A 22,607-nucleotide genomic window follows, 5' to 3' on the forward strand; every position below is an offset into this window, starting at 1 on the left:
CATAATCTCAGGGTCGTGGATCCAGCCCCACATTGGGCTTAGTGGAGAGTCTGCTTGAAATTCTGTCTCTTTCCCTGCCCCTTCCCCTCCCCCTAAAATAATAAATCTTTTAAAAAATTAGATTGTGCTTCTCAACTCTGCGTGTACTAAAAACCACTAAATTATACACTTAAAATGGATAGATCTTATGCCCTGTGAATTATATCTCAAAGTTGCTTTCAGAAGGCATGTATCTACATGTCATTAAGACTACAGATCTTTTCTTGTTTCTTCAAGTTTATAAACTGCTTTAGAAATGTAGTTTCTCAACATGTATTAGCAACAGAACCTACTCTGTATGAGTCATTATACTAGCTTATTCTATCCCTGGCCCTGGCCCCGGCCGCAGACTATTTGGAGATGATAGGATTGCAGTTCTGGAGATAGGGTCGTACCTGACTAGCTATATCTGTCAGGATAGTCTAAGTTATACCACAGTAACAACCTTCAAATCTAGAGGCTTAACACAAAGTTTATATTTTACTCATGTTACGTGTCCATTGTAGATTCACAAGAGGGTTCTATTCAAGTAGCTTAGTCACTCAGGCTGATAACAGCTGAGTCTTGATATATACTTCCATGATTAAAGAGGTAAGGGACATGAATAATGCCATCAGTTCATAAACCTTCTGCCTGTAAGTGACAAGTAGTCCTAATAAGTTACATAGCCATCCCTGATTCAATGGGGGTGCAGATGGCATGAAAAAGCACTGAATGTGGACAATAATGTATTCTACCACAGTAGGCCCATGGGGTTTGAAAAATAGCCAAGAAAAAATGCAACTTTCTGGAGATCTATCCTCTGGCATTCTCTCTGGAGTCATTTCCACCCAACCATTTCCATACCCTCTCAACCAGACTTCTCTTAGATGCCTGGGGTAGCTGGGTGATTTCTTAATTACAACACTACTTAAGCCTTTTAATAAAGTCAGCAAATTAAAGAGAAAGCCCAGATAAAGAGAATGCTTTCTAAAATGTCATAATGAAATTAAGGTAATGAAGTACTTGGAGGGCTCTCCTCCCTTCTTTTTGTATAAAACTTATTCCAGAGAAGCTGGAAGAGAAATGGGGCCTGAAAGTAAAGAGGGAGGAAAATAAATTGTATGCCATTAGTTTAATTATGAAAATTCATTACATGAAGCCATGTAAGACAGAAAATAATGGAACTCTAATGGGTTGGCCGATAACACATTTACTAGCCTGCTCTCAGCTTGTAGTCATTGTTGAAAGGACAAAAAAGTAACAACTTTGGTATGTAGTCCTCAAAGCTATTGAAAAGATTAATCATTTCCAGTAAGCTGGAAAATGAGGGCCATTTTCTTAAATAGTATCCCCTGTATAGAGTTTTACCTTCTGAAACAGAGATGTTTGGTAATGTCAGAGGTTTAATAGATGAATCTTGAAATTAATGGTGAGAGGCTTTACTTTTGAAATAGCTTCCTTACAGATATTTTAACATTTCTATTATAAATCCATAAAGAGGTTTTATAGGTCATTTTAATTCACACAAGCAAGAAAGAGTGTTTCTTTTTCCCAATAGAGATTTATAGAACATTAATTCATACTTAGGACTAAATTGTTTAGTGATTTTTTTTAATAAACCAAATCTGTATTTTTTCTGCTGTCTTTGTTTGGCAATGTCTTACTTTATTATACACAATAATTTTCCAATCATGCTATAATCATCAAGGAGACTATTTTATATTCTTTGGCGTTCAATTATAAAAAGCCCAATCATTTGCATTAAATTCCTTTATATGGAAGTGTATCTTCTTTAACTAGATTGAACCCTGAATATTGGAGTCAAGAAACTTGCATTTTTGTGATGCCTCTTTCACTGATTAGCTTTGTCACTTTCAACAAGTCACTTAAACTTTCAGAGGTTTTTGTATTATCGGATGGGAATTATGGGATTGGGTCAGAGGAAAGGAAAAGGAAAGGGGATAATAAAAGATGAAAGGGGATGAGTAGGCGGGGGTCCTATATTGGGGAGCCTCCTAATCTAAGGAGAGAGGTTTGGATTTTGTCTTATAGGTAAAAGGGAGTCATTGAAAGTTTTTACAGAGGAGTGATATGGTTCTATTTACATTTCAAAAATATCGCTTGAGCAGCTGTTTGAAGATGGAAGGGCTGGTTTGAGATGGAGGAAAGGAGCCAATGAAAAGGTTGTTGGAGTATCCAAGCAAGAAATAACGAGAGCCTAAATTAAGGCAGCGACAGTGGAGGTAGATGACTTGGCTAAGGGAAAACTGTGATACAGCCTGTCTTTGGGTGTGCTCCCTGCCTCCTCTTCCAGTTAAGGGTTAGTTACACTACAGATGGGGAAGATTGGGCTAAGGATAGAACCTTGGAGAACATCAACATTTAAGAGAAAGACAGAAAAAGAACAACTGAAATCATAAGAGATTATAAAGAAGACCCAAAGAGAGAGAGGGCTAAGAAAGAATGGAACTTCAAGAAGGGACTAACCAGTAGCACTAGTTGCTACAAATAAATTAAATGAGAACCTCAGGCTTTCCCCAGACATTGGCCACTGGTGACTGTGTCAGTTAACTATTTTTGCAAACATTCTGCATACCAGAACACTTTAGAATGTCAGTGGCACACAACAGTAAGCAAGTACTTTTTTCACAAGTTGACAGCTTGGCTGGGGTGTCATTGCTTCATGCTACAGGTTGGTTGGGGTGGCTCCCCTCCACTTGTCACTCATCCTTCTCCAGAGATGAGCAGGCTAGCCCAGCGCATGTTTATTTCTTGGTGGTGGCTGAAACACATTAAGGGCTAGCCCCGCTGCAGGAGCATATTTCCAGCCTCCTCTTGTATCCGTTCTATAAGCACTCCATTAGGATTAGGCAAAACAAGTCATAAGGCCAAGGTCACTGACAAAGGCTGGGAATTCAACTCTGCCATTGGTAGCAGGAAATTAAAAGTTAAATAGCAAAGGGCATAGGTACAGGGTGGGGTAAAGAATTGGGACCACTAATCCAATTTACAGCAGTGACATGTCAGAATAGTTTTAGTGGTGTGGTGTTGGCAAAAGCCTGATTTTGATGAGTTGTAGAGGGGCAAGAATGTAATCAGGTTGAGGCAACAAGCGAACATTTTGCCTTCTAAGGAGCTTAATTGTGAAGGGAAAGACAATGAGGACAGGTTTTGTTGTTGTTGTTTGGAGATGAGGGGGTGGGGGTGGACTCAGGTTTGAAGGCAGTGGAGAAAGACCCTGCAAAGAGACAAGAGACTGAAAAGACACAAAGATCCCAGAATAGATGAGTGTCTAGACGGAGGGATCAGCTTCCCATAGCACAAGAGTCACTTGTTCCTCTGAGACCAAAGAGAAGGATGCAGGATGTCGTCTCTGTTTAATGAAATGTATGCTTGTTATGTTAAACTGTGTCATTGTAGGCAGGGCCATTTGCTGTGAGATTTCTTCCAGTTCAGATCATCAGGGTTGAGTCTGGAAACCACCCTAGATATTTCAGAGGAAACTTAATACCAGTGACTGCTTCCATGGCTAATGAAAGAGCTGAGAAACCCAGTAGGAGACGGTAGGACAGCCTGGAGGTTGGCAATATCAGGAAGCTGTTGGCCACTTCAAGGGCAGGAGGGCCAACCAGTGTTACCGAAGTCCAGAAACCAGAACCATCTGGTGCTGACTCAGCCCCTGTGGGGGCTTCACAGTGGGTCCTGACACTACAGAGTTAAGAACTGTCCCTCAGGAAATGGAGACACGAAGAAGACTCTGCCCAAATAGAAAGAAGGAGAAAATATACTTGAGTTTCCCCCTTCTTCCTGCTCTTCCATGTCCTACCAAGACCTCTCTGGCCTAACCCATCTAGAAGCCAACTAACAAGAAATCCTAGGAAATTCTGACCCCCCGAGGGGGTTAGTTCACCTGCAATATTGAGGAGAGTAGGAGATTGCCAGAGAACAGATCTAAAAGCTAAGTTCTTCCACTGTTAGCTCACAGAACTAGACTTTTTTTTAAATGAATTTCTTAGTTCATGTATGCCAACACGGTATCCTAGGCAAAACAGAGAAACCCGGTATGTAGAACTTTTTGTTCGTAAATATGTTAGGATCCTATTTTATAATTTTCCGAGCAGTTTTATTTTGAGTTTGCCCTCGTGGCATAGGCAAAATAAGTCACTCCATCCTATTTTACACACAACAGAACTGGGACTCAGAAGGTTAATGACTTTCTTAAGATCAAACAGCAAAACAATGGCCAAACAAGACTTCCTGGGAAGATGCCTTTTCATTACTCTGCCTTGCCTTGCCTTTGAGTCACAGTCATTAAAAATGTTAAACTCTAGTTCATCTGGAACAAATGGTAATTTCATTTGTAGGTGACCGTCCCAAAACACATTTTATAAGAAAACTTCAACAACACTCAACCTGAAATTTTTAATTGTAAGTCTCCGGACTCACATTTATCTCCTGAATTAAAGGGAGCCTTGTAGATAAGCTGCAGCATTATAGACAGTGTCTATAAAACAGTGAGTCCCTTGCCTTGTGTTCAGTAGACGCTTATGCCATGGTGACTATAGTGTGGCTCATTCAAAATAGTAGTAGTAGTAGTAGTAGTAGTAGTAGTAGTAGTAGTAGTAGAACGGGTAGTAATGATCACTAATAATAGGTAATATTTATTGAATGTTTTGAACACGGCAGTCACCATTCTAAATGTATTCCCTGGATTTTCTAAATTAACCCTCATGGTAATCTTTCGAGGTAGATGTTGTTACTATACCCATTGGACAAAAAAGGAAACCGAAACACAAAGAGGGCAATTAACTTCCCCATTTGTCACACAACTGGGAAATGAACAAGCTAGGATTCAAACACAGCAGGCCCAAACTTCTAACTACTCTCTCTCTTCCTCCCTTGTTTTCTCCCACGCAGGGTCAGTATCCCTAAAAAAAATTCTTACAAATAAAAAATAAGGAAAGACAAACACAAAAATGAAAAAATTTTAATACTTAAAGTTCTTGAAATTAATTCAGGTTGTCCCGTAGCTGACAGTCATTTTTCTGCCTAAATTGCTGTGTATAAAATACCAAGAAAGTATTAACAGCATCACTATATTAGGTTTGAAAATAAAATATTTCTTTCCTGGTTGGGGACACAATCTTTTGGGGATTTAGCATTTTATATTCTTCATGGAAAACACCCATATATATATGCACCCACAAAAAGCATCTTTTTTTATAGGCTTGTATTCACAGTATTTCAAATTTCTTCACACACTGTGATCACCATACAAACAATTCCCTGTAGTGTATACGATTGTAAATGGAATTCGGAAATAAAAAGGAGTGTGTGTGAATTCTATTGTATTTTTGAATTTACACTCCTTCTGTGGCTTGGAGTTATCCCAGTAGTAAATTTCACAGTAGTAGGCAAAACTGGTCAAGGTCATTGTTTGTAGTCTGAAAGACACTTGGTTAAAATCCAGGTTGGTCAACATATTATCTTAGAAGGAAGAGAAACCGTCTGTTCAGGTGAATGTCTTTGAGAAGGGAGACAAGAACCTTAGAGTTGAGGTAAGGGCCTTTGCCCTGTCAGTGCTGCTCAAGGTCAGTGGGATTTCTTCTTTTTATTCCTATGACCTCGTAAAATCTGGGCAGCATGCAGTGAGGGTTAGGGCTCAGTGAAAATTTCTGTAGATACAAAAATCTTAATTTCAGTGTGAATACAGATTGGAAGAAAAATATATGGCTTGTGTTGGTTTTGGGTTTTTGTTTTTTTTTTTTTTGTCTTTCAAGAATTAGAGTTTATCAAAAAGCTCTGGTTTGAAATCAAGCCTTACTCTTTTACCTGTTTATTATGAAGCCTGTAACTTTAGCTTGGTATTTCCTTCCAGATTTTGGAAAATTCAAGCATAGTTTCCAACTTAAACTTCTGGGTATTTTTTTATGATCTGTAGATTAGAACCAAAGAGTGTATCCTTTTTCCTCTAGACTTTTCGAATAGCAACCCATGAGTGAGGGGTGACTTCCAAGATTATTTATCTTTCTTAGGTAAAATAAGTGATGTGTGCTCTAATGTTGCTTTATCATATTTCTTTAATAGAAAAAGGTATCCCTAAAAAGGAATTAACTTGGAAAAAGGTTACCAAGTCATAGGTCTCAGTCTTGTGCATTCTTATGCTACCAATTAGAGATTGAATCGATGATGGATAATATAAACTCTAAAAATGCAAACACCATCTTATGGCTAAAAAGGCCCAATTACAGTACAGAGTACTTTAGCACTGTAAGTTTGGCTTAAGTAAGGAGGGGAAGGGATGGAAAGTTCATTTTGTACCTTAGGATATTTCTAGAAAAGGGAAAGCCTTCAGGGGGTATGTTTCACCTCAGAAAGGCTTTTGAATAGTGTGAGGATCCAAAAAGTAGAAAATAGGAGCCACAGGGCTTGATAAAATGAGTCCATAAGGAAAAGCAGACATTCCAGAAGGATACATTTTAATGGCTTTGTGGTGCAGCAAGTATTCTCTGTACCTTTAAAAACTCCCTTTTTCCTTTCATAGCGAAAGTTAGTGATATTGGCTTTAGATGCTTGGTACTAATTTGGTTGTTTGGCTCTATTTGTTATATGCAATAAATGCAATTATTTCTTTTTATTCAAGAATAGGGTGTTCTAGTTAACTGAGAAATGCCAGATTGTATATACATTATTCATTTTCAAGGACTAGGAATCCACCCAAACATACTGGAACTGTGCTAAAATTACTCTTGTTTGATTTTTATTATATACACAGCATACCAACATGAAAGAACAAATATTAAAACAAAAGTTACTACTCTTCAGAAACATCAGTTCATTTCAGTTTCCTCTGTTTCCCTTCTAGTTCATGACTTACAGATTTAAGAGATACAGTATGGATACAAATTGTGTTTTGTTTATTACATATGACTTTGGTGCACATTTACTGCATGTTAGACCATTGTGTTGATGTATTGTGTTAGTTTAATGTCCTCTCATTAAACATTGAAATTTTCTCATTTTTGGTACTATATTAGTTAGTGAAGCTCTTTCTTCCTATAATGTATTTCTCTTCTTTTAAATATTTTATTAGGAGAGCATACCAAAAGTACAGTTACTAGGTCAGTGGAAGTAAGCATTTGTATGTCACTTGATACCTATTGCCAGATTGTCCTGCTAGATAATACTGTTCCCAGTGGCAGTACGTGGATATGTTAGTTTTACCACAGCCCTTCCAGCTTTGGGTTTTATTTTTTATTAATTTAATTGGTGTCAAATCGTACCGTCTTGATTTAATACTCTGGGTTTTTTTTTAATTTTTTAATTTAATTTTTAAGATGGAAATCTTTTATTTTGTCTCTTGTTTGAATTGCCTATTCCTATTCCTCTGTCCCTTTCTCAGTGGCTTAACCCACTCTGTTGGATTTGATATAACCATCTTAGCAATTTAATATCATCTTAATGCTTAGAAGCCTCCTCCATGCACTTATAGCAGTGGTTAATTATGTTTTCAGATAAACCTATGATTGGTTTATTTATTTTATATGTAGTATATCAAGTGATGAAAGGAAGAGCTTGGTAATACCCAATCATCAAAGACAAACAAGAAAACTTAGGTCATTTGGTTTAGCAAGATTCTTACATTTGAAATTTTATTCTAATTTTAAAGGAGAATATTTATTAAAGTATTATGAATAAACTGGTCTTTCAAAAACGTTCATAACTAGAATAACAGTACTGTTCTTTTGATGTGTGATATTTTCTATATGCAGCGGTAGTTGAATGCCAGTAGATGGCACTAATTACATAAACAATTCAACAAGTTAATGAACACGGAAAGAAATACATAAGATTTGCTTTTCTGTTCAAATTCTGGTATGTGTCCCATACTCAACAATTATATGGGAGCTTATTTTTATAGTTTGTTCTCTCCCATGAGAAAAATAATTAACCCCAGTTGATTTCCAATTAATTGCCACTAAATTGAAATACCCGATACTGAGTATTGCTTAAGATGCGGCATTGGAAAAGTTTTGTCATGAAAAGTGGGTTGGTTTATACAGTCATGATTGACTAAATCACATGGTAGGTTAAAAGTAATCATGTAGACATGTTCTGACCTGGGGATTCAAAAGCTATTTATGAAAAGTTTTAAGAAACTATAACTCAAGATTTCAGAGAAAACTGACTTTCATTTTCTTTCCCATATGCATCCACAGCAGTTGGCCAAAGACCTCCGCCAGTGGCAGATAAATGTAGATGTTGCAAATGACTTGGCACTGAAACTTCTCCGGGATTATTCTGCAGATGATACCAGAAAAGTCCACATGATAACAGAGAACATCAATGCCTCTTGGGCAAGCATTCATAAAAGGTATGAATGACGTTATTTCTGAAACTAGTGTTGGCTGTCATGATGAATGGGTGGTGACACTGGGTGGATCACACAGATTTGTTTTTCTAATCCTGCTAAACTGGGGTTTCAGAGGATCCAAGGTGACAAATGCCAACCAAATTCTCAGGCTCGCCTAAATCCTCTAGAATTTTAAAGACAAGGGACCTGAACACTGGTGAAATTAAGTGATTTGCCCACAGTTGCTAACTAAGAGTTTAGACAAACACAAAATACTGATTTATAGCCAGAAGAGCCATCTATCAATATGGTTTGAGAACTCTATCCAAAGAAATACCTCGAAAGTTCTTCCCCGTGCCTTTCTCGCATGCAGTCTGTGAAAACGCATCCGCTTGTGTCGTTTCAGTCCACTGATGACTATCCATTTATGTTGTTTGCCGCCAACAATTATCTTGTGACTTTCAGGCCTGCGTATCCTACTGACTTATTTCCATTTGAACATCCCTCTGGAATCTCAAACTGAATGGGCCAAGGCTGAACTCATCTTTGCCCTCTTCCAGCCTTTTTCTCCAGATGCAGCCTACTTCTCTTCCCAAGATGCCCCTCCAGTGAATGTTACCACAACCCAGTAGCTAAGCTGTTGCAGAGCTATTTACTGCTGAGATAGCTTTCAAATCCAGCCACTTCTCTTTATCCCTCCTCCTCAACTGTCAGGTTTTGCCTGAGTGACTACATCATTCACCTAACTGGTGTCCCTCCTTCTAGTCTTCCCACTTCCTATCCATTCTCTACATAAAATGCAGGCTGATCTTTCTAAATACGGTATTATTTATGTAGCTCACCCTCCTCTGACTTTTAAAGCCTTTAGTGGATTATCCATTACTTTCTGAAGACAGTCTGTACTTCTTTAAATGATTTCGAGGTCTTGCATGATTTAGCCATCCCTTAAAACTACAGCCTCATTTTCTGCCTTTCCTCCCCTCTCAGGTCCCCCACACATAATTAAGTAACATTGAGCTATTTTCATTTCCTCATAGCTATGCTCTGTCTTCTCTTCTATCTCCTGACCTGATATATGTGCATTATTCCTTCCTCTCTGCCTGGTTAAGTTCTATTCATTATCTAGGTCTCTATGTAAATGGCAATTCCTTTGGGAAGCCTTTTCTGACTATCAGTCCCCAAGCACACACTCTCTGGGCCCCCTCTATTATAGAGCTTACCTCACTACTTAAGTGTTTCCTTTTTTTTTTTTTAAGATTTTATTTATTTATTCAACAGAGATAGAGACAGCCAGCGAGAGAGGGAACACAAGCAGGAGGAGTGGGAGAGGAAGAAGCAGGCTCATAGCGGAGGAGCCTGATGTGGGGCTTGATCCCATAACGCCGGGATCACGCCCTGAGCCGAAGGCAGACACTTAACCGCTGTGCCACCCAGGCGCCCCTACTTAAGTGTTTCCTGATCTTTGTCTCTTACAAGAATGTTGGCACTGTGAGGCTATTCCCATGGGCTGCTTGTCCACCCTATTACCTTGCATTTACCTTTGCATATGGTAACTATGCCCAACACATCTTTTATTAAATAGGTAAATGAACAAATGAAAAATAATTAACTACAAGTGTTCTGGTGTGCCAATAACTCAACACAGAAAAAAACTATATCCATTAGGGTTGCTTTCCATTTCAAATAACAGAAAACCCAAGCTCAGTAGCCTACCTAATGGACGTTTGTTTGTCTCATTTAATGAATGGTTCAGAGGTAGACAGATGGCTGACGTTGGCTCAATGGCTCATCATCGTCAGCCCTGAAGTCTCCATGTTCTTCTTGGCGTCTCCCTCAGAACATGTGCATTCCAGCAGGAAGAAGAAGAAGGGGTGGTGTCTGAATCAGGAAAGCAGTGGGTTTCCCAGGAAATTGAGGGCCAGAACTGTGCCACAAAACCACCTCTAGTGGCTAATAATTGGGATTGAGTCAGGCAGTAGAGAATGTCTGCCTCAAAGAGGTTGGAGAGAATAAACTGGGAAACTGGCATGCTGTAGCTGGACAGCATTAAGTTCTCTGGAAGGATAATCAGTCAGCTCTTTGAGTAAACAGAGTATATTCATGTAGCTCATATGTTCACTTGTGTTGTATTTACATAGTATATTTACAGAGGATCATAAAACAGTGGCCATTTGGGGTTGATGGATGTTTTGGTCAGTGTGAAAGGTCTTGAGGAGAGCTAGATTCTCTGCTGGCTAATGATACCTTTGTACTCAAAGTTCACATTCTGTGTATGCTATGTGTGTCAACTACACAGGTGAAGCCATATTCTATTTGACCACAGCTTCTCAGCTTTTCTCATTTTACGTTCCTATAGATCTTGTGCTAGGTAGATAAAGAACAAGAAAACTCTTTATATGATCTTTTGTCTTTTGACCTTTTTATCCAGTGTCTTGCCCAGGTAAACCTAGGAGGCAAGTAATTTCATCATCTTCCTCTAGATTCATGCTGTCCAATAGGGGTAGCCAGTAGCCATGGGTGGCAATTTAAATGTTAATTAAAATTAAGTAAAATTTAAAATTCATTTTCTCCATTTCATCAGCCACCCTTTAAGTGCTCAAGAGCCACAGGTAACTTGTGACTTCCCTACTGGACAGTGCAAAAGAGAGCATTTCCATCGTCACAAAAAATTTGATTGGCTTTCCTGCTCCAGATCATCTTTTATAACAATTGCTTATAAATAAAAAGGTGTTTCCTTTGCAACATGGTTCACATAATTTTATTTCCTTGTTTCTACTCTATATCTTCTATTTATCCACTTTGTACAATTGGTATTTAAAGTCTCGAAAACTACAGCTATCACAAGATAGAAACACTTTCACTCTTGTTGTTAATCTTATAAACATAATTTTAAAAGGAGACATTATTGATATTGTTATGGAGAAAAAGTATCTCATACCTTTGAAAAGTTCCTATAAATAAGACTTTTTAAGTAGAAGGGACTCTGCCAAAAGCACTCTGGTTACATTGTTTCTCACAGTTCAGGCTTTACTGCAGAGCACTAATGTACTGCCTGCCCTGAAACTTCCAGGCATATAGAGAAATACATGCAAAAAATCTGTACGTTTGGAAGCCTATTTAAAGCAATAAAATCTTCAATGCAGTTTCCAATTGTTGAATAACATGTAAAAACTGTAACCCGAAAGAACTTTACTTTGACATTATATACTGACAGGCTGTAGTTTTGAGACATAATCAAAAACAAAAGTGAACTGGGGCACCTGGGTGGCTCAGTCAGTTAAGCCTCTGACTCTTGGTTTCAGCTCAGGTCATGATCTCAAGGTCGTGGGATTGAGCCCTGAGTCAAGCTCCATGTTCCACATGGAGTCTACTTGAGATCTTTCCCCTGCCTTTTCCCTCCCCCTCTGCTCCTCCCCCTGCTTGCATGGACCCTAACACTCTCTCTTTCTCTCAGATAAATAAATGAAATCCTTTAAAAAAGTGAACTTTGTTTTATATTTTAGTGTTCAGCTTAAGTTTATTAATAGGTCATAAGAACCTTCGAATTCTACCCTGGCTTTGATAGGAACTTTACCATTTCATATAGAGAAATACAAATAGCCATGTGTGCCTAAAAGGAAGTGATCTACCACGCATGATTAAAAGAAAAGGTTGCTACTCAAATAAATTCTGTAGTTTAACAATTCAGATCAGAACATAGATCATCGCTGTGACCTACATAGGAAAATATTTTGTTTTCCTGATCAGATTCCTGATAGAGTCCATGTTAACGTAGCCAGAAACGAGGGCCTCTCCAAGTTCATTTCTTTGTTTTCAACCTCTACGAATAGATATGAATTGGTGAATAAGATAATATTAGATGTGATATTACAAATGATTGTGAGAAGCCTCTAAGGATTAGATTTCAAGGACTACCATCTGGCTGATGACTTTATGATGACACTGTCATGAGATTTCATTTCCTTCTTTCTATTCCAAGATCACTCTTTAAACAAGAAATGAGCATTAACTCTGAATTGTCTGTCTGTAGCTATATGAGGGCTTCGACATTTACTTACCAGCCAGGAGTGAACTCATCAAGTAGAGGGCCTGGTCCTAGTGTCAGAGGGTTCAGCATGGCTGGAACTTCCTCGCAAAATCCCCCAGATACCTGAAAAATCTCTCTAGGTTCTAAGAAAGATTGTGTGTGTGTGTGTGTGTGTGTGTGTGTGTGTGTGTGTTTATATATACATATAAATATATACATATATATACGTACATATGTATATATATGTGCATGTGTGTGTATATGCATGTATATACATGCAAATATGCTCTTCCTCAAAATAACACCTCAGTATTCTCCTGTTCTCCCTAATAATACATTTCACATTTTAATAATCACAATTAATAGTTGATACACTGAAAAATTGTCACCAGTATTCACCATCTTTGGCAACCATGAAGCGTGCGTAAATTACTCCTTGCTTCTCTTTTCCTAGGTCCTTTCTCTTTTCCACTTTAAAGAAACAAGGAAAGGGAAAAAATATTGAGCCCTATTATGGGTGTTGCAAAGAGCTATTCTAGCTAAACACTGTATCTCTCTCAGATTCTCCAGCATATTTTTTGATAATTGTTCTTTTTTCCCCTGGGATCATCAATTTCTTTTTTTTTCCTTGCTCCTCCCCTCCAGCCAACTATCATGTTGAAGTCTCCCTCATTCTACTAGAACTTTCTTAGGATAGTGTCTTTTCTATACAGCTGTGCTTGTTTCCCCTTACCATCGATTTTTTTTTTTGTCAGCTTGAAACCATCAGAAGTTTTGAAGCAGTAACTGGGATTACTGTTCCCTATTTTTCAGCTCCTGGTTATGCTTTCACCCAGTCCAGTCTGGCTTCTCTGGCACCACCCCCTTGTTTTACTGAAAATGAGGGCTCACTGAGATCGTCAATGACTTCTACAATCACTAACTGCACTATTTTTATTTATCCATCTACTTGACTTCATTTTAACATTGGTCCTGTCGATCAACTCGACTGGTCAAAACTTCCCCTTCCTTGGTTTCCATAATGATATTGTCTTGCAATTCTCCACTTTCTCTAGTCATATGGTAAGAGTGAGGTCCTTGGCACAATGTCTGGTACGTAGTAAGAGCTCAGTAAATGTCATCTGTCATAAATATCATAAGAGTTCATTCACTCATTCAATGAATATTTTGGTGCTAGGCAGGCTCAGTTCTTGGTTATCAGTGTATGGCAGTGAAAATCCCTACCCTCATGAAGCTTTTATTTTGGGAAGGAGAAGGTGTAAAACAGACATTAACAAATAAGAACGTTAAATATATGGGATTTAAAATTGTGATAGTGGGGCGCCTGGGTAACGCAGTCGTTAAAGCGTCTGCCTTCCGCTCAGGGCGTGATCCTGGCGTTTCGGGATCGAGTCCCACATCAGGCTCCTCCGCTATGAGCCTGCTTCTTCCTCTCCCACTCCCCCTGCTTGTGTTCCCTCTCTCGCTGGCTGTCTCTCTGTCACATAAATAAATAAAATCTTAAATAAATAAATAAATAAATAAATAAATAAATAAATAAATAGTGATAGTGCAATGTGGAAAGAAAGAAGGAAAAGAGCTGAGAATAGGTGTGTGTGATGGAAGTAAAGTGTGGTTATTTAAATACGGTGGTTAAGGAAATTCTCCTGGAAAGGGTGATGTTTAAACAAAATGCGAAGGACAAGCCATGTGGATAATTGGAAGAAAAACATTTCAGGAGGTTCTAGTGTCAATGCCGTGAGGCAGGAGTCTTCTTGGCCTTTTGGATGAACCCTTGAGAGACCAGTGTAACAGGAAAGGGTCATGCAAGCAGAAGTGTAGCAGACAAGAAGTTCAGAGAGATAAGTGGAATCTGGTTACATCAGGCCTTCTAGGTCCCTCAGAGGACTTTCGCTTTCACATCAAATGAGATGGGACTCCTTGGAGGGTTTTGAGCAATGGAATGGCATATTTTTACTCACCTGGCCCCTCCATTTACTATAATATACTGAAGGGAAGTAGTGAAATCTTTAGGAGACTATTGTCATAATTCCCTCAAGAGATGACTGTGGTCTGGGCCAGAATAAGAGAAGTGAATGTAGTACGACGTGGTTGGATTCCACTCTATCTTGAGGACAGAGCCCAAAATGTTTTCTAATGGATTAGATTTAGCTGTAAAAGAAACAGAGGAATTGAAGAAGACTGCAGAGTTTTTACCTGAACAACTGGAAGATGGGGCATTCATTTTACTAAGACGGACATCAAAAGCAACATATCCGGGCACCTGGGTGGCTCAGTCAGTTAAGTGTCCAACTCGATTTTGGCTCAGGTCATGATCTCAGGGTCATGAGATCCAGCCCCATGCCAGGCTCCATGCTCTGCAGGGAGTCTGTTTCAGATTCTCTCTCTCCCCCTGCCCCTCCCCTGCCTGTTCTCTCTCAAGTAATCTTTAGAAAAAAAGCCACACATCCTAAGAAGAAGATGGGGACGTGTTACTTTTGATGTATCTGTTATGCATCCAGGTGGAGATGTGGAGTCGTTAGCTGGACATAAAATCTTGAATTCTAAGGAATGGTCGTGACACGAGATACAAATTTGGGAGTTGTAACATTAATCTATATAGGCTATCTTTGCTCTGTATATCCCTTAAATGTTGGTGTCCCATTGTTAATTCTTTCTTTTCCCTGTACACATTTCAAGTACCCTCATCTGTTGGTTTCAACTTCTTTCTCCCAAACTCCAGAACTGTACTTACAGCCATCTACTGTGTGTTTCCATCTGCCCATCCTACAGGTTCCAAAATATCTAAAGGAGAAGGCATTATCTGCCCCTAAAACAATGCTAGGTTTTCTGTATTTTTACTGTAGCTTAATTATTTAATCATCTCTAAAACTGGAAACCTAAGAATTCCTTCTACCTTTCCCTCCCCCTCTCTTCCCTACTTTATTGACACATTTATTAAATTGGCTTCTTTTTTTAATAATAATTTTTTATTATGTTATATTAGTCACCATACAGTACATCCCTGGTTTCTGATGTAAAGTTCAATGATTCATTAGTTGCGTATAACACCCAGTGCACCATGCAATACGTGCCCTCCTTAATACCCATCACCAGCCTATCCCATTCCCCCACCCCCCTCCCCTCTGAAGCAATTGGCTTCTAAGCTATGTGAAATCTACTTCAAAAATTGCTCTAGAAACTACTCCCTTTTCTTCATCCCTATTGCCAACTCATCCTAGAGCCTGTCCATATTCTGCCTCAAAGACTGTGGCCGTCTTTGCTCTGTGCTCCCAGCCGTTGGGTCTCTACATTCATTTGGCCTTCACACTGGCCTCAGAGTGATTGTCCTTAAATTTAACCTTCTGGTTTCCCTTGGCTCCCAGTGCTCTTTTTCCTCCTGAGACCTGATGGATGATATTTACATATGGGATATGCTCCCAAGAGCATACCGAAATTTTTCTGAAAATAAAAACAAAGAAGTCAGTAAATAAACTTGATGTTTTTTTAGGGAAGAAAAGCAAATAGTATCACAAATTTTTGCTTGTTTGGCAGTTTGTTTATTTAGCAGAGGGACAGGCATGTGAACTTCATAAAAGAGTCTTACGTTCTCTCCACAAATGCTGGCCCTTATAAAAACAATTTCAGAAATCTGTTTCTGGAACTACTGGCGGACTATTTTATGAGCGTCAGAAGATCGTTGTATTATCGTATAGCCACACCTTGTGTTTGCTCAATAATTGTACTCAGTAATCGTGAATTGAATGAAATAATTAATCAGATGTTGGGCACTAGATGACTTTGGATTATCCCAAAATGTAGAGGATGAAGATTTGCTGCTGCCCTTGAAGCTATGTAAAGAATGTGCTATGACGGTAACAGGACGTTTGTTTAAAATACAACTTCTTATTGAGTCAGGGACTGCTTGTGATATATTTGTAGCATCGTCATAAATATTAAAGCAACAAATGACCCTAAGGACACTAGCTCAAACTTCTCAGTTTAGCGTCGCCTATTTTTAATCCCTCTCATGTGAAATATACTATCTAGTCCATCTTAAGGACTACAAGCATTTGGTGCGTTAAAATACCCAATCCCTTAGCTACTCCTTTAGGTATGGAGAGAGATGTGTGTATAGTTGTGAGGCCGTCCGCTTTTTATACTGCTCAGCCCCAATCTTTCCAACTGATTATGAAGTGCAAGAATTCTCTCCATGTTACGATGGGATAATATAATACCTGTACTGCAAAACCTTGGGGCGCTGGGCCAGGGAGTGTCGTGATCCATACGGATCTAAAATGTTCTTGGTCATAACTGCCTGCTTCATTTTATGTCATCTCCTTGAAAGTAATTAGAATGTTTTTAGCTTGCAGAGACTGCACACGAAGGGAGACATTTGGAACCATATCATTGATGATTTACTGGTGTGGAAAATTACCTGGTGACGTAGCCAAATAGCCATTTGCATTCTGTCCCAGTCCTGTAGCCCTAAACCAGGCCCCACCAACACACCAAAATACATGCTTGGAAATGCCCCTGTGCACAGTTTACCTGTGAAAGGGCTCCAAAACCAAAGATAACTTATAATTGTTTCCTAACGGAAAATTATAGGTCACAGATGGACCTTTCTTGTCTTCATTCATAAATTTAATATTTTGGTGTCTAAAATTAAAGCAAATGGGAGAAAGTTTCCCTTACTTGGTTTCACTGAACCATTAATGTTAGCATCTGTGTCCATGATATTACTTCTCAATACTATTCATATTCTGAATTGCCTTTGCATCGGTATCACTCTCAAAAAAACTTTGAAAAAATATTCAATAAAATGCATACATCAGCTAGAGTTTATTTTTATTAAGTTATTTTAATAAATGGATATAATCATCATTTGACTTGTAATTTTATCTCATTCTGACGTATAGTTTAGGGATCTTTTGGCTTTATTCCATTTAAAATAGGAATTTATTTTTTTTTATAAACTATGAATTTAAATGCATTCCTTATTTCTAAAAATTAAGCAAGACAAATAGATATTGTTGAGTTTTGTGAAATTTCATCTTTTCAGCTTTTCCCCTAAAAGGGGGTCATGTAAGCAGTTCTAGGTGCTGGTCAATAGCTGTGCTTTTGTACAGCCTCCTTTTACCAGTTGGGAAACCTGATACCATCCCTGGCATAGCGAAGCCAAGAGCCTGGCTCCAGTCCTTTATCTCGCACCGAACATTTTCAGATTCTTGAGCCGAGCAAAATCTGGCCTGGCAGCCGCTACTTACTTCCCATCCCAGAGCCACACAGCCCCGCGCCTTCAGCCCTGCTTGCCGTTCTGTGTTTCTCTGCCATTTCTGATCCATGGGGTTCCTTATCTTGTTTCTGAGCTCAGATTGTGCCCGTTTGATGTTCCGTTTTGATATTTTATCTACCATTTTTTTGTGTTTAAAGCTTCTTCTGTATTTTGAAATCATTTTCCCTAATATAAAGTGAAACGTATTTGTTGTAGGAAACATTTTGAATTGAGAGATAGAGAATGACCCTTAACATTGTTTAGCATTTCCTTTCATCCTATTTGTAAATATATTTTTGGCCTATCTTTGTCTTACTTCTTCCCAACTTATTAACAGTCGAAAGTACTTTCAGATAGTTTTTTTTTTCCCTTGAAAAATTCCCTGCTACATCTTTATTAGTAAGGTAATGTGCAGGTAACATCTTCTCAAGGAAAAATGGGGGGGACATACTTCCTTGAGGTATACGGTGACTCACTAAATAGCCAGGAGCAAAAGCAATACCCTCATGCCTCCAGCTAGCGCTCTGTGCTCTGGCCACGCTGCCAGGTGTCAGTATCCGGAAGACCGTTTACATTAGCCGGGAAATCACTTGCCCGTGCAGAGCTGCCGTTGTGTGTTCTAAGTATCCTCTAAGACTCAGCTTCGCAGTTAGCTTCAGCGAATCCCGAAATGACACTCATTACGTCTCTCTGTGTCCGGTCAGTGTGCTCCTGCCGCAGAGCATGTAAAACAAGTCCGACCTCCCTACCCCACGCACCTGTGGCGATCATAAGCTACGTCACCCAGACTGACCTAGGCGACGCACACAATTCCTGAGAGCCCTGTTTTTCTTCTGTATCGCCAGGAGTTTAGGTCTACCTTGTGAAACTGAGTTAGCAACTGAACATCCATTTTATCACAACCTCTTTTTAAAAATATTTAAGTGAGACAAACCCTCCCTCAAAATGCCCAAATACAACTTTCATCCTGAGGCAAATTAGATAAATAATAATCATGAATTTGTGATTATTTATGATTTTCATGGGGTTTTTGGTGGTGAGATGTGATTTATTAATATGTAATATGTAAGGAGTGCCTGAGTTGCCCATTAACATAGAAAAGCTAAAACGGTATTGTTCTTTTTCGCCATTGGTATAAGCTCCTGCCCTCTCCTTCGAGCTGGTGTTCCAAACCAAAATCTCTGACGCTGAGGCCTGGGCTCCCTTCATTGCTGCTTAATGGAAACATATCAACTTGGAAGGAGGTTCTGGCAGCTTTTCACAGTAATCTAATCTCAACTCTGTCCTCTTCAATATTTTCATCAGTGACTTGGATGAAGACATAGATAGCATTCTTATCAAATTTGCCAATGACACAAAGCAGGAGGAAGTAGCAAATACAGTAGACAAGAGTATCAGGAGCCAAAAAGATTTCAACACATTGGAGGGGTAGGCTGAATATTGAAAGATGAAATGGAAATATAAGGCACTACACTTGTTTTTAAGAGAAAAGTAAAATAAAAGTAAAATCCAACTGAATTAGACGGGGCTCCCTGGAAACAGGGAAGAAAACTCCCTAAGGTGGAGAGTTGTGTGCGGAAGGTTTGTTGAAGAGTGTTTCCCTGAGGTGCGTGTGGAAGGCTGTGACAGAGGCAGGGTTGGGCAGAGAGAAAAGCTAACCTGCAGTGAGTCTGAGGCCTCAACAGATTCACAGGGGAGCTCTGGAAATTGCAGGACCCTCTCAGAGACATCCTGAATTGCGGGAAGGAGGCTGGGCCTTTGTACTCTATTGCCAGCCACTCATCGGTTCTGGGTCGCCCAGTGGGAAGAGGACAACCTTGGATAAAACAGTTACTTACAGCTGAGGGCAATTTCCAGTGGGAGAGGCAGCTGTGAGCAGCTAACAGCCAATATTCCCACCAGCTAGAGCATGGGGTCTTGGCAGAGTATCAAGGTATACAGTACCCCAGTGTGGTCCTTGGTATCACCTATGAGCTTGATAGAAATGCAAATGCATGGGTCCTACCCCATCCTACTAAATCTCAGAATCTCTGGGGATGGGGCCCAGAAAACTTTTAACAAGCTGTCCAGTCTCCAAGCCATTTCTAAGCATATTCAGTTGGAGAACCACTGCACGATGCCAACCAAAAACATTCAGAAAGTGGAGGCAACACAGGGCATTTACTGACAGTAATCTCTCCCTCCTTCACTCCTGCCCCCTCCCCCCTACCACAGCAATAAAGCAATGACAAAGGAAAACTATGGGGACATTAGCCTGGGTAAATTCAAACATATAATGTACTCCTAAGAACTTGCCTTTCAGCTCAGTAGAGAAAGGAATTTTGTGATAGAGCTATCCAGAGACGGAGCGGGCTACCTTGTAAGGTTGTAAATGTATTCAAGAACAGGTTGGGGAACCTTGGTATAATCATTTCAAGCATCAGCTACAAACATGACTTTACCGTCCTGATCTTCCTCATATACTCTTCCTCTAGACTTGTTTTTTTTTTTTCCCAAATAGGGTTCTGCCAGAACTAGTTCCATTTTATCTCAGTAGGTGTTAAGAAGGTGTTCTATGGTTCAAAACAAAGTTTAGGTACTATCAGATTAAGTAAAGGTAAACAAACTTCTGTAGAATTAATCGGACTTTTTATTAGAGTGTATGCATTGTGAATAAACAAAGTATGTATGTTCGGGAAGGTGTGGGAAAAGGGATACTGTACATAGTATGTATTCCTTTTAAAAGTTTGTGGAACCAATTTCTCATGAAGAGCCTTACGTGACACTATAGCATCTGATCCAATAATTATTCTATTTTAAAATAATTATATATTATAAAATTGTGATTAACTCAGTAAGCATTTGTAAGATAGCATCTAGCCCAGACCATTGAGTGGAGATCATTTCACTGTGAGTTCCCTGGGTAGTATTCTCATGCATCATTAGTTCAACTCTTCCCTGGGACATAAGCCTATAAATTTGCCATACTGATCAAGGGAAGTAGTATTACTCTACCTTTGACTCTACTCAGACATCTTTTCTATTGTTCCCTTGGCACTATTATTGTCACCTCGTATTGTGTTAGAAGCTTAGGGACTTTTTCTGAAAATATTCATAATAGATGATAGATAGATAGATAGATAGATAGATAGATAGATAGATAGAGGAGAGGTAGGGCAGAGAGGGAGAGAGAAGAGGAGGAAGAGGAGCAGAATGATGATGACAATGATGGTAAAGAGAAAGAGAGTTTGATTCTCTGGTACAGCATATTTGACTCGTAATGAATCTGTTTTCCTGACACTTTTCACAATGAGAATGGAGGGGGGGTCATTTAGAAATCAGAGGTCTAGGATACCTGTAGTGAAAGAAATCTCCGTTTTAGCAGATAGCAATAAACAGTAGTGTTTATTATAATTGCCGGGATCTGCTAATAAGGTTTTTTCCCCCCTGAAACAAACTCCATTAACCCTCCTTGATACTCTATTCTTGTCAACATTTTAATAGAATGGGACTAACTCTTATACGTTTTTTTTTTCCCCACACAAAACATATAATCCACAACCTGCTAATGATTACATTTAGCCTACTTGTTAGGCTGCTGCTGGTGACAGAAAAATCTACCCTGGCAGTTAGACAATTCTAGAAGCCCAGCCAAGCATTTGGTGTGTGTGAATCAGCCTTCAGATACTTCTCATATAGAGTGGCCAACTAGCCAACCCATCTCACTTGGCAACCATTCCTGTTGGATAGACCTGGTCTACTCTGAGGAGAGGCCAGGGCTTTTCAGTAGAGCAGTCTGGAGAACCAGAATTTGAGATCAAAGTTCTAGCAGGATTTTGCAGGCTCCTTGGCAAGCCACCAGCTCAGGACTCCCTCTCCATCACAGGCCCTTGATTGCTAGGGCAGGGCAGCTTGCTCTGCTGCCCTCTCTTGTCAAAGGAGGAGCAGGTAGACAGACGTCCTTATAATTTGCTGGCCCACATTCCAAGTGAGTGTAACATTTTACAGGCCTGAGTTAGCCTTTTCTGAATCTGCGTTGCCAATTTCAACATCCCAATATTTATAACTCAGATAAAGATACTGAGGTACAGAGTCTGACTTTCCCAAGCTCAAAACCCCAGCTTTTGGCAATTCTGTCAAAGAGACTTTTGTATTTGAAGGAAAAGAAGAAAGTCTTCTCCCTACGTTTATATTGCCGCATCATTTATGTGACATTGAGTTCTCTAATTCTTGGAGAATTTTTTCATGTAGGGTCAGTTGTTGCTTTTTAATACTTCAGGTAGTTCTGCTCACTCTTCCGTACCTTTCCAGCATCATCAACATGACTGGCTCCGAGAGGGCATCTAAGCAAGTATTTCCCATTCTTCCTGGAACCTTCCTTATCTATTATTCAAAGTTATGCCAACTTCTACTTTGGAAAATGAGTTATCTGGTAGAGCCTAATGATTCTAACTATGAAAGAAAAAAGTTGGACTCAAATGATGACAGTTACATGGGCACTAGTGTGATCACTACCTAATGAAAATATCTAAAATGAAAAGACTGATATCGATATACGTTGGCCATTTTCAAATTAGTTGCTTTGGTAAAAATTAAACACTCACCCTTGGCCAGATACTGGAGTAGGTGTTGGGGGTGGTGAACAAATTCTCCTTGAATATATATCCCACTCACAAGGCCAATAGGCAGTTTTATTAGTCCTAACACCAAGGCTACACCAATACTTTTATTTTGATTGTATCACTTTTAATGAAGATCAAAATAATTACAACTACGTCACATGTTGCAAGTTTTAAGAGCTACTTTTAAAATATGTGCTCCAGGAAAAGCATGATCAGGTGGGGAAAATTACGATGTTCCTGTTTTCAAATGAGAAAACGGAAACGTATGTGCCTTTCAATAGCGCAATTTGTCAAGCGTGGGTGACGAACTACTTCACCTATAGAGAATACCATATTTTCCTCAAGAAC

General features: G+C 39.2%; 1 protein-coding gene across 11 annotated transcripts in view; it reads left to right on the forward strand.

Moving 5' to 3' along the window:
* DMD (dystrophin) overlaps positions 1 to 22,607 on the forward strand; it is a 2,097,152-nt gene that overhangs the window by 1,580,207 nt on the left and 494,338 nt on the right. For 9 of the 11 annotated variants that reach the window (XM_087859359.1, XM_087859361.1, XM_087859356.1 and 6 more), the window contains one exon: positions 8,241 to 8,395. In XM_087859359.1, coding sequence (XP_087715485.1) covers positions 8,241 to 8,395 — 155 coding nt within the window. The remainder of the gene's footprint in view (positions 1 to 8,240; positions 8,396 to 22,607) is intronic. The other 2 variants (XM_087859362.1, XM_087859357.1) reach the window with 1 other exon arrangement.

The sequence above is a fragment of the Ursus americanus genome, chromosome X (genome assembly GCF_024610735.1).
Source record: "Ursus americanus isolate L20-20 chromosome X, mUrsAme1.1.p, whole genome shotgun sequence".
In the NCBI taxonomy this organism is placed as follows: domain Eukaryota; kingdom Metazoa; phylum Chordata; class Mammalia; order Carnivora; family Ursidae; genus Ursus; species Ursus americanus.